We start from the raw sequence: 12,315 nt of genomic DNA, 5'->3' as shown, positions 1-12,315 counted from the left end.
AATATTTTAGGAAAAAAAATCAACAAACACTTCACTCTTTTATATATAACTAGTAAAACTACTTGGCATGTGAAAGAATATGAAAAAAGTCTAATAAAAAAATTAGTATGTGAATTTATTCTTTCAAAACTTACATAAAAATCAAGTAGAGATTCAAAATCAAATAATTGAATTAAATGTTAAACCAAATTAAAAAAAATAATTGGGATTAGATATAAATAAGATTACACTTTTTGACACAAAATTTTATGATAATAAAATTATTTTTTAACCAATTTTCTTATATTAAAAAAAAAAAAATACTACCTTGCCCTTAGCCATAACATTTACCAATTTTAATTTAAACACATTTGAGAAACACAAAGGCTATGCTTAGTTAAAAAAAAACACCCAAAAGGAGGGGAGGAGGGTGAATTAGGTTTTTAAAATCTTTTCAATCACAACAAATTCAAACACAATATAAGCAAAGTAAAGAGATAGAGTTTAGAAAATTCAAACTCGGGTTTATAGTGGTTCGACACTTCCTTACCTACGTCCACTCTCCTCAACCTCCTTACCAAGTGAGGGTTCCACTAACTTGAAGCTTCAACCAAATTTCTAATCTTCTTACACTTAGATTCCAACTCCAATGAGCTCTTACACAACCTCTTCAAGATTCAACCTCTTGAAGGCTTTAACAATCAGATTTTTACAAGATATAATCCCTCAACCTAGTTTAAGGATAGCTCAAATACAAGACAAAGCTAGGATGACACACAAGAGTGCACTAAAGGATAAGCAAGTGGTGATTTAATGCACTATGAAAGAAATGAGAACCTTTTTATCAAGAACAGGTAGGTGGACTATTGAATGCAACTGTTCTTTTGTCAATAAATGAAATGGAACTCTCAATTTATAGGTTTCTAAGTTCGGGAGTCAAAAACAGCAAAAGGTAACCTCGTTCGATCGATCTAGGGATCGACCGGTTCACTAGCCGTTAGAGCATTTAATGCATGTCAGGTTACCGTTGCCTCAACCGGACCTCGACCGAACCTCGACCTGGAAGAGAAGGCTACCGGGAGAGAGAGAAAGTTTTTGTGCATCCTCGACCGGTCCTCGACCGAACGAGCACAACCGATCGACCGGTTCCTCAACCGGTTGAGCCGATTGGCCATAACCTTGACCAGTTGAGCCTTTTTAGCCCCGAAAACCTATTTTTTTAATTCCTTTCTTTTCTAACACTTAGGCAAGGTTTTTAGGTGAATTATTAAGCCAGTTATAAAACATTTTGCCTAAGTTACAATAATTAAAAACTCGGGTTTTAATGAAATCGAAATTTTAAAGAATAAACCGAGTTTTCTAAGATGCATGAAACGTGTGAAAATCCTAAGTGCACTCATGCATTCATCTTACATTAATTTCCTATGATCACAAGTCTTCCAAGCGTCTCGATCTTGTATCTATTTGGTCATTTGATGAATTTTCGAGTTTATACATGAGATTCTTAATCATTAAACCAATTAGTCACTTAACCATGGTTTGTTATCATTAAAACCCGATTAGGAAAACCCTTGGCTAACAACATTGTTTATTTCTTTTACACTAAATTTTTAAATTTTTTGTGTTAATTATTTTATATATAGTTTTTTTTTTTCCTTTTATATAAGAGCTTTTTAATAAAAATAAGAACAAAAATGAATTAATTTGAGCAAGAAATTTGTGAATTAAAAAAAAGAAAAAGAAAAATCTCAAACCTATAGCATTGTTAGACAAAACTCATTTGAAGAGTTGTAGAGAAAAATTTGAAAATAATAGGGAATGACAAAAGAAGAGAAAATTTTTCAAACTTTTAATGATAACTTTTTTATAACATTAATTATATTAATAATGTAGTTTGATATATAAAAGGTAAAAAGTATGAATATTTTTAAAAATAATTTATTTCATTAAAGAAATGAAAGATAGGTTAAGAAGAAAAAAAAATTAATAATAGATATAAGTATTAAATATATTTTATTTTTTTTCTTAAAACACACTCAAATATGATTTAAAATACTTCAAATTTGTTGTTAAGAAAAAAAAAAAAAAAAAACCTGATTTGTGAGAGAGTTCCAAACAAACCCTACCTGTCATTCATCTCAATTTTAAATTCGAAATCGAAAAAACACTTTACGATGATCTCTTACCATAACTAGACTTCTCTCCATATATATTATAAATAAACCAAAATCACTGGTCAAGACTGATAAACATCATATTGGTGGATCATGAGACACTCCTTCAAACAGGATAAAAGATAAAGTAGTTGTGTAAAAGGGGATGTTGGACTGTATGCCAAAGATGAATGTTTAGTTTGAGAGGTTTCCCATAAATATTAACATTTTCCTTTATAGTTTCTTAAGAGCAATTTTAGGATTGAATTTGAATATAAAATCAAACTGAAGTTATGAACATACAAATTTTCATTAAACCAATTAATTAAAACCTTAAATTAAATCCCTATTACAACAATTGATGAAATAAAAATTGAAGGCAAATGAAAAGATTAAATTTTTTATTATCTTTTGCTTTTGTGATGACAATTTCAAGAATGATTTACGTTAATCCTAATGAAATAAAAAGATTAAATTATTATTTAAGTTGTTTATGAGTATGAAAAATATTACCTTTTATGTTTGTAATAGTAATTTCAGAAATGGTTTCTGTCAAGTAATTAAAACCTTAATTAAATGAATAAATTAAATTTCTATTTAAGTTGATTATTAATATCGAAAATATTAAATTTTGAATTATTATTTAGATTTGTGATGATAATTTCAAGAATAGCTTCCATTACATGGAGTAATTAAAACCTCAACTAAATGAAAATATTAATTAATTCTCATTTAAATTGATTATTAGTATTGATAAAAGTATTTCTAAAAATAAAAAAGCTCACGTGACAAGCCCAACTAAATGCAAAGATTAAATTTTCAATTAAATTGATTATAAGTATTGATAACGGTATTTCTAAATAAAAATAAATAAATAAATAAAAGAAACAACTCTTACTACCAAATGATGAATTTTGGAAAAGAGATTTCAATCTCACAGGAAATGACATGCTGATCGGGGGTGATTGGCTCCCAGCAGGCACAGATAAGCAATTTTGCAAAAAAGAATCGATTGATCAAAATCAAATCTTTGTCAATGGTGACAGCAGCACCTACAAACAGATCTTCACTAATGGTGGCAGCAGAGTCTCCCATAGTCAGCCTTTTGCGAATAGTGATGGCACAGGTACCTACAGTCAAGCCTTGGCTAATGTCGGCCCAGGCATCTACAGTCAGGCATTGGCTAATGGTGGGAGCCTACAGACGACTCATCGGAAATGGCAGTGCTGGCTGGTTTACCATAAGTTTTACTTCTATAAGTAACCTCGTTTACCAATTATTAGTATGTTCTCTGCAACGGCCTTTTCCGGTATCAATTCTGAATGCTGACCCAAGAATCCAAGCACAACAGTTAGTGAAATTCTCATACAAAGTTACACATAGGAAGAGAGTATGAACAAGTGCTCAACTTCAGGTGATTGAATCATGTTTCTTACTTCTAACCCTCCCATCCCTTGTGATAGCTCCTACTATGTAGATAGTATCGCTTGTCACCTGTCTCATTCACAGCATAAATTTTCGTACATGCTAAGATAAATTGCAGAACAAACTAAAAAATTAACGTGGGATGCAAATCCAAAAACAGCATACTCACAAGCACATGCATCTGCCCCATGAAGTGATAGCCACGCCGATATTAAGTTCATCAGAGCGTTTGTTAATAACATTCATTTTCCTTCCCATACCATTGAGGTGCAGAACCTTCCGCATCAACTTCACCATTGGAAGGTAAGACTCACATGCTGTTACCATTCCCTCAGTTCTAGGACATGCCACTGAGTCACCAGAGCCCATTGCCCTTGCAGCCATCATTGATAACAAGCCAGTTCCAGCACTACACAATAATAATTGAATTGTGACCAATAAGAAAGAAACCACACAGATTCAATTACCCAGAAGGGTAGAGTCTCCAATGTCGATAATCTAATGAAATTTTTTTTTTATAAGAACGGTTTTGGGAAAAAAAGATGTAAAATAGCTCGTAGTTTTATAAGTAGTATAGATATAGATTATAGATTTGATATAAATCCAATAATAAATAAATTAATAATTCATATGGATGTATTTTTAATAATTAATACTTAATAATAAATTCATATCCATATATTTATAAATAATTTTTACATAATTATTGAAATATTTAAAAAAATATAAGTTTATTTTAAATTTATAATTCTCATTTATTTATATAATATTAATACTCATTGTCTTAGTATATTCATAATGAATACTTTTTTATATTCTCTTAGTTACATAATCTTATACCTTTAATAATAAATTTATATGTATGTATGTTTGAAAGTATTAATAATTGTACCTACTAAAAAGGTGACAACAATTAGTACTATTATTATACAATTTTTAAGTCTTGTTGTTATTTGTATTATAATATCATTTATTTGGTAACTTTATCATGATCTCAGATCTCATACTATATATTCAATTACAAATTTATTTGGTAGCTTAACATTTTTCCATGAATTAATATTAGAGCACAAAACTCTTTTCAAAACTGTGCGGAGGTTAGAGGACACATGGCGGGCTTTGTTTGACCAACACTAAACGACAGTGGCGGCGCGATTGAGATCGAAAAATATGACTTTAAAACTGCAAAAGTGCTGTGGGAGTATCAAATTTCACCATGGTCACTTGTCGCTTGGTCAGCACCCATTGCACCGTACGTGTTATTCACTCTCTTAATCGATTTGGGTCAAGAGAGCACTCAGAGCAGAACTCCCACCGTCCCTCTCTATCCTCAGTCATCAAGGGATGAGTCGTTGGCCAATTATGGGTATTCGTGCACGCCAAGTTTAGCCATCTATGTATATATATATATAAAGTGAGGGAACATTAGTGAATATATATATATATATATATATTTATATTAATGTGAGGGAACATTAGTGAAAAGAGAGAGGGAGATGGAGCGGATAGCAGAGGAAGAAGTTGTGATAGTGGGGGCTGGAATAGCAGGGTTGGCGACGGCGGTGGCGCTCAAAAGAGTGGGGATTAGAGCATTGGTGTTGGAGAGGTCTGATTGCCTCCGAGCCACTGGTGCTGCTCTCACCCTCTTCCCAAATGCTTGGCGCGCTCTCGATGCCCTGGGCGTCTCTCATAAACTCACTCCCCTTTACGCCGTCCGCGAAAAGTATGATTTTTGTTCTTTCATCGTCCTCCTATTTAACTTTGGAAATTCCAGACATACCAGTTGTTTCCTGTGAATAAGAAATAATTCCATAATCTATAGCATCACTGTATGATTTGCTTTGTGGCTTTTCTCTTTGATGCTGAATTCTAGCATTAACAAAGTCTTGTGAGTTGTGAGTAGGTGTAGATTTTGAATTCCTTTCCTTCTATGGTTTCCTGAAATTCTGCTGCAGAGACTTCAAGGGCATTAATTATTTAAGCTTTTGTTTCATTAGTTAGAGCCTTAGTGGATAGACATGTTTTCCTGGGGTCACCATGTGGGGGGGAGTCAGTGGTGGATGCACAATATTTATTATGGTGGAATCACGTTCGGGATATATTATTATTATTGTTGTTGTCCTTTATATTAAAAAAAAAAAAAAAACCTATCATGGAAAGCCATATGAAAATATTTAAATTGGCCAGTGACGTTATGGATATGGTATGGGCTGGTTTAATGGCGACTATAAAATTGATGTATGATGAATCATACCATTTGTTTCTTTCTCCATATATATATATATATATATATTGTTTTTTTTTTTTAAGAAAAATGTTCATACAAAAACAGATTTTATTTAAAAAAAATGTATTTATGAGAATTTTCTGTGCTTATTACTTATTGATGTTTTTGCTTGTGACTAGGTCGTACGTAACAAATGTTACGACTGGAGCTATCCAAGAAGTCTCCTTGAGTAGAAACAATAGGTAAGATTGCTCAAAATTCAATACCCTATCCACTTGGATGGCTTCCACCGATTTCTATGAATCAAAAGGACTGAAATGAATATGTAATGAGCTGATCGGTTGTTAAATTTGGAGCAGAGGTGGACCCATCACAGTACATCGCAAGGCGTTACTAGAGAGTCTAGCAGAGGAGCTGCCAAGCAACTCAATCCGATTCTCATCTAAGCTCATCTCCTTTGAAGTCGAGGCCCAGGCCGAAGAAGGTCTATACATCATACGCTTGGAAGATGGAACTGTGATTACAGCCAAGGTATATCTAACATCAGCCCATTCCAAACCCTATATTCATTTGCTTGTTTGCATGTCACATAAGGGTGATTACTATGGATAAATCATTTTAATGCCAGAATTTTCATTTTTGGGTGTTACAGGTTTTGATAGGGTGTGATGGGGTGCACTCGTTGGTGGCTCGTAAATTGGGACTGGCCGAGCCGGTGAACTCGGGTCGATCGGCTGTGCGTGGGCTCGCGGTGTTTCAAGAGGGTCATGGGTTGGGTGATGAAGTGCAGCAATTTTTGGATGTGAACATAAGGGCTGGCATGGTCCCTCTTAATGATAAAGAGATTTACTGGTTCCTCACTTTCAAATCTACTCTTCAAGGTTGGTTTTGACATCGCCACTATCTTTGAGTAAAATTCAGCTCACTACAGCCCTAAAAGATATAGTGGCAGTTCCAAGCCCTGTAACATTTTGGGCTTTGCTGGTGATTTTTTGTTCATGACATAACTCACATTGTAGTCTATGCCTTATAAACGGAAGTGATATCATTTTGATTTCAGGTGAGGCCATGGCAAGAGACCCAGAACAAATACAAAGACAAGTGATTGAGAATTTTGCTAAGAACTTCCCTCCGACATACGCTGAAGTGGTCCGCCACTGCGATCTTTCTACCTTGACATGGGCTCCACTGTTAATGAGACTTCCATGGCACCTCATTTTTGGAAATGTAAGCAAAGGGACGATGACCGTGGCAGGTGATGCCATGCACCCCATGACCCCTGACCTAGGCCAGGGTGGCTGCTCAGCCCTGGAGGACGCAGTTGTCCTAGGCCGCCACATCGGAAACTCATTCATTGATAACGGAAGGCTGGTGCCGGGAGCGGTGGCCGGAGCCATAGAGGGGTACGTGAAGGAAAGGAGGTGGCGCACAACTGGGCTGATAACGGGGTCATATATATCAGGGTGGGCGCAGTTAGGTGGAGATGGATGGTTGATGAAGTTGTTCAGAGACGTGATATTCTATAGGTTCATTTTCAAGAGGCTTGTTGGTGGCGCAGATTATGACTGCGGGAAGCTCCCTCTATTGAATGAACAAAATAAACCTCAGTAGCTTCATTTCATTTATTATTTTCTCATCATTTTTTTTTTGTGTTTTCCTTTGCCCTTCTGTTATGAAGTTTGTTCCAGTCCGTACTACATGCGTACACCTACGTTGAGAATAAGAGTGTAATAAAACGTATAAATTTGTTGAAGAGTGATAGTCGAGCAAGGGTTATAGCCGTGTGATCATTTTTCTATTTTATTTATTTTATCATACATTGCACAGATCAGAAATGAGATGACATATATACCAAAACAATAGAATCGACATCTTCTTTTACAGATAGGAAGAACTGGCTAGAAAGCTTCGTTAATCTTCTGGGAAAAATGGGAGATTGAAGAGAAATCATTCAAAGAAAAAGGAGATCGGGGTAGTTGAAATCCATACCTCTCCCATTTTCGAGGAGAAAAGGTCATTTTACATCATTCTCTGATATGGGCCGACCATAGCATGGTCATTTATCTTTTATAAGTTTTCGATTTTTCCAAGCTTTTTTTTAACTTTTCAACCCAAAGCCCAAACCAGTTAAGAAGGCATGCCAGCCCGCTTTGTTTGCCAATACCGGAGGTATGGAGCATTGGTCAGTATATTGGCCATTTATCTTTTATAAGTTTTCGATTTTTTCCAAGTGTTTGGACTTTTCAAAATATTGATTAAAGTGGGTTCAATGCCCAAACTAGTTGAGAAAGTATGTCGGCTTGCTTCGTTTGCCAATAACAGAGGTATGGAGCAACGGTCAGTATATAAGCCATTCATCTTTTATAAGTTTTCAACGTTGGATGTCTCATTAAGGGAAAAACAAGAAAAATCAATTGAAGAGGAGATGACCAAGGGTTAAACCCAGGATCTCACGTATGAGTTGAATGTCACTAACTACTATGTTGAGTTTGAATTTATATTCTTTATCGCCATATATTATTTACATAATATATTTAAATTATACATATTTATATATTCATCCTACTAATATTTTTTTGTCAAAATTTCCATTGATATATCCCAATATATTGGTAAAATCTATCTATCGATATATTTATGAAAATCGATATTTTCATTCTTGTTTCCAATCACATTAAGAAGGATGAATAGTTTGAGTGCACCAAGTAAAATGGAAGACCGATTTTTAGGCTTTTGAAATAGGTCTTTGATTTATGATAGAAGAATTATCAGATTGTATAAATATTGATGAAATGATATATGTTAGGATAAAGTCTTTAAAAGTATGACATGATGTAATAATAAATGAAATTCATTGTAACTTATATCTATACATTATCTATGTTGAGCATTCGGACTTGTATCACTTATATTGTACATGACTTAAGCATATAGGAGTTACATATAAGATCTAAATTATAAGTTCCTTGCAAGATTAATGAATTGTTTACAACTGGTTCATGGACTTAGGTAATCTATTTGAGGTTGCAATACACTACCTCCCAATTGGATAGGTTTACCATGGTGAGTGCATAAGTGTATATGATTATATATTCGATAGAAACTATATAGTGAATCATTTATTAAGTAGTCATGATTCATTAAGTTGCTATATTGCATGAACTCTCAACTTTAAGAGAATATTTAGGTAGTGTTAAGGTCTTTAATGACTTCAACCTAAGGGTGAGACACTAAGATGGTCATATATTTCATATAGATTAGACCATTATTGATTAAAACAGTTGGTAATGGGTATTCTTAAGATAGTTACCATGATATCTCATGAGTTTGAGACAATGTGTTCTCTTAGATAATCCTAAGGACATGTGATCATAAAATATGTGGTCCCAATAATTTTTTAATTGGAATTTGAAATGTTTTTTATAGGTTATAAAATATTAGTTGATTACATAAAAGGAAAATCTATAACTTAAGGATTGGATAGGTAATTATTTCACCCCCTTGCATGCTGGGATCCAAAAAGACAACCATCAAGCGAAAGACTCTTAGGTTGAGACTTCTACGTCACATACGACATATCTTCATTGACATGAATTCATTTGGAAATATCTAGATCGCATGTTTTTTTTAGCATCTAAATCTAAGGTTTAAATTTTTGAATGCTTTTGTTGTATAGATTAAGAAATCCTTAAAACAATTTTACATGGACCTCAATGATCTAGGGCTTGAAATGGAGTAATCCAGAGATTCCAACAATCCAAACCTTGATGGAGGAAACGGAGAACATAACTCAAACTTATGCGGTCAAGAGTGGGAAGAATGATATATGTGTTGATGTGTTAATGTTCACTTTCCTGTTTTCTTTCTTTTTTACATTTTTTTTTTTTTTTTGTTTTTTGGGCTGGTGGAGCACAACGTGCACGTGCTTGAATACTTTGATGTTATCTAACATTTACATCAACTTATTTCTCTTATCTTTCAAATGCTGGCTTGAAAAGGCAATGAAAGGGCTTAAAGAGTTCCTAGGTCATGCAAAGTTCTTTTTAACGAGGACTTGAAGAAGCAACGAGAGCCTAAAGGGCTTTGGACCGTAGAGGTTTCTTTCAAACATGAGCCTAATAAAGAGGAAATAAGGGTTTGAAGAGCTCTGGGCCAAGGAGAGTCCCTTCCATATGAGGGCATTAAAGAGCAATGCGGGGTCAAAGTTGTGATGACCTTAAGATTATTAAAAACTAATATAAGTTTGTTTGGTCTTTTAATAAGAATTAATGGCTCAGTTAGTGAATAGTTATCAATTAAGAAAAATGATTAGTCGGATAATTAACATGTTAGATTAGCTAAAAAGTAGCTTAAAGATGGTTAACAATAGTGGAAATTCTTTGCAACACTAATAGTTATGCAAACTAGCAACTTAGTCACCTGTTTGCTTAATTTTACGTGGCTCAACATTTAGCTAACTTCTTTATTTTTCTAGGTTGTAGTAGAAGCTATTTGTTGCTTCAAGGTTCATTTAAAAAGGGAATGTAAGCGATGTTGAAAACTAGAAAATAATAGGATACTTAGGTGGTGTTTGTTTTTTTGGCTTTTTACTAAAAGCAATTTAGTTTTAGAATTTAGATTGTTTGTTTTTTTACTTTTTTATGATTTATTATAAATTTTTTACTAAATAGAAAAATCCAAAATATATAACTTTTTCTAAATAGAAAAAATAACATATTGATTTTTTTTACTTTTTAAAATTAATAGAAATAAAATACTACAAAAACAAACAACCTAATATTTAATATTATTAAGCATTAAGGTTCTATTTAGAATTAAGTAAAAAAAAACCACCACCTTAGATTTTTTTAGAATTAAACATCTAGTAGCAACTTCATGAAGTCAATCGACTATTAGCTTAAATTTTTCTCTCTAATATAAATATTTCAGCATTAAAGAGAAAGAAAAGAAGAAGCGTGGTTTTAAACGAGAAGTTACAATTGAAAGGAAATAATGAGAAAAGTTAGAAACCATAAAATTACTAAGTTTCTAAATAGATAGAGAAGTTGCTACTTTGAAAATTATGTTTTAATGATTCTTTGAATTGAAACTATATACATAAATGATAATTTTGGATTATGTATGAATTATGGAAATAGTTGATATGTTGAAGTTGTTTATAATTAAGATAGTTTCAATTCTATGAGTTAGTTGAACATAAATAATATTGTTTGAACTATTGAAAATTGTTATTCATGATTGATATACGTTATCTATTGTGAGATGCCCTATTTTCTTAAGACCAATTGCAGCAAGAGCAACATGAAGAGTGCTAAAGACATCGAAAACTAAAACTTAAGACACTATGAATGAGGATCCTTATGAAAAGTAATAGGCGGAATGATCCCCAAGTAAAAGTTCCTAAAGAAAGCAGGGTAAAGTACCTTAGGGTGAAAGACCCAAAAACATCCCTGAGAAGATCCATGTGTGGATATAATGAGAGGCATGAATGCATGCCATTAGGTGAAAACCCTAAAATTTGACAAGGAGATATACCGTAGACAGTAGGAAAAAAATTAGCCAGCAAAATATATTAAGAACTTTAAGAAAGGTGTATCGTATGTTAACTATTGAATAATATAAACATATTTGTATATATTGGATAAAAAGTTATGTTTTAATAGAAATTTTGTTCTGTAGTGTGCAAAGAATTTTAGATAATTTTTTATATTATAATTAAACCCTTTTCTAAGAAGATGTAGGTCATCATTTTATAAATAAAAATAAATAAAATAAAATAAAAAGGAAAAAAACCTACTTTTTAAACCAACCTGAAGGGGTTCAAGGAGAAAAGAAGAGTTTACTTTTTATGTAGTTAAGAGGGCTCATTCTTCGTGTATTTTCAATGCATCTATGGACACTATAACTTGTTGGAATTGTATTGGACTGCACTGTATAAAGGTATATCTATATGCATCCCCTTTAATTTTTCAAAGTTGAATATTTATTTATTTATTTATCCCCATGTGAATATTGTGAATATTTTTGTTTTAGACTTTACTTGCTAATGGAAAAATGCATGAGTAATATAAGTTTAAATGGATGCTTTTTAGTTAGTTTTTAGTTGTTTAAATGGAAAATAATTCTTTTTTTTGAAAAACACATTAATAAACTGATTTTTTTTTTAAAAAAATAAAATCTGAAATCATTTGTTTTATTAAATATGAGATCAATTTTTTTTCAATGTAAACCAAAACTATTTTTTAAATAAAATATGAAACTATATTTTAAATAAAAATGAAATTATTTCTTTAACAAAAAATTAAATTGATGTGTAATATTTTCTTAAATAATTGTAAAATTATTTTTGTAATAAAAATAAATAAAAACCATTTTCTTGAAAATATAACTAAAATCGTATAATTTTCTAGAAGTAAAATTGCATTCAGTCATTTCTTTTTACTAAGAAATTAATAAGTTAGAACCATTTTCTTTTAAATAAAAATCATAAGTAATTTTTTGGTTAACAAACTTGAAGTTAAATAATCTTTT

The 12,315-nt window shown here is 32.3% G+C and overlaps 1 protein-coding gene across 1 annotated transcript; it reads left to right on the top strand.

Moving 5' to 3' along the window:
• The first annotated feature begins 4,994 nt into the window (after positions 1-4,994).
• Positions 4,995-7,537, top strand: LOC100266095 (monooxygenase 2). Its single transcript, XM_002272316.5, has 5 exons — positions 4,995-5,280; positions 5,964-6,026; positions 6,144-6,315; positions 6,437-6,665; positions 6,845-7,537. The coding sequence occupies exons 1-5, from the start codon at positions 5,054-5,056 to the stop codon at positions 7,393-7,395; spliced, it is 1,242 nt and encodes a 413-aa protein (XP_002272352.2). The 5' UTR covers positions 4,995-5,053; the 3' UTR covers positions 7,396-7,537.
• Positions 7,538-12,315: the final 4,778 nt, after the last annotated feature.

Source organism: Vitis vinifera, chromosome 4 (assembly GCF_030704535.1).
Source record: "Vitis vinifera cultivar Pinot Noir 40024 chromosome 4, ASM3070453v1".
In the NCBI taxonomy this organism is placed as follows: Eukaryota; Viridiplantae; Streptophyta; class Magnoliopsida; order Vitales; family Vitaceae; genus Vitis; species Vitis vinifera.
This window is presented reverse-complemented; position numbering and strand designations above follow the sequence as displayed.

Bases quoted from the DNA above. Each gene is read 5' to 3' on its own strand.
- LOC100266095 (XM_002272316.5), top strand. From the start codon at position 5,054: ATGGAGCGGATAGCAGAGGAAGAAGTTGTGATAGTGGGGGCTGGAATA. The intron at 6,027-6,143 runs GTAAGATTGCTC...AATTTGGAGCAG, and splicing joins TCCTTGAGTAGAAACAATAG to AGGTGGACCCATCACAGTAC. The intron at 6,316-6,436 runs GTATATCTAACA...TGGGTGTTACAG, and splicing joins GAACTGTGATTACAGCCAAG to GTTTTGATAGGGTGTGATGG.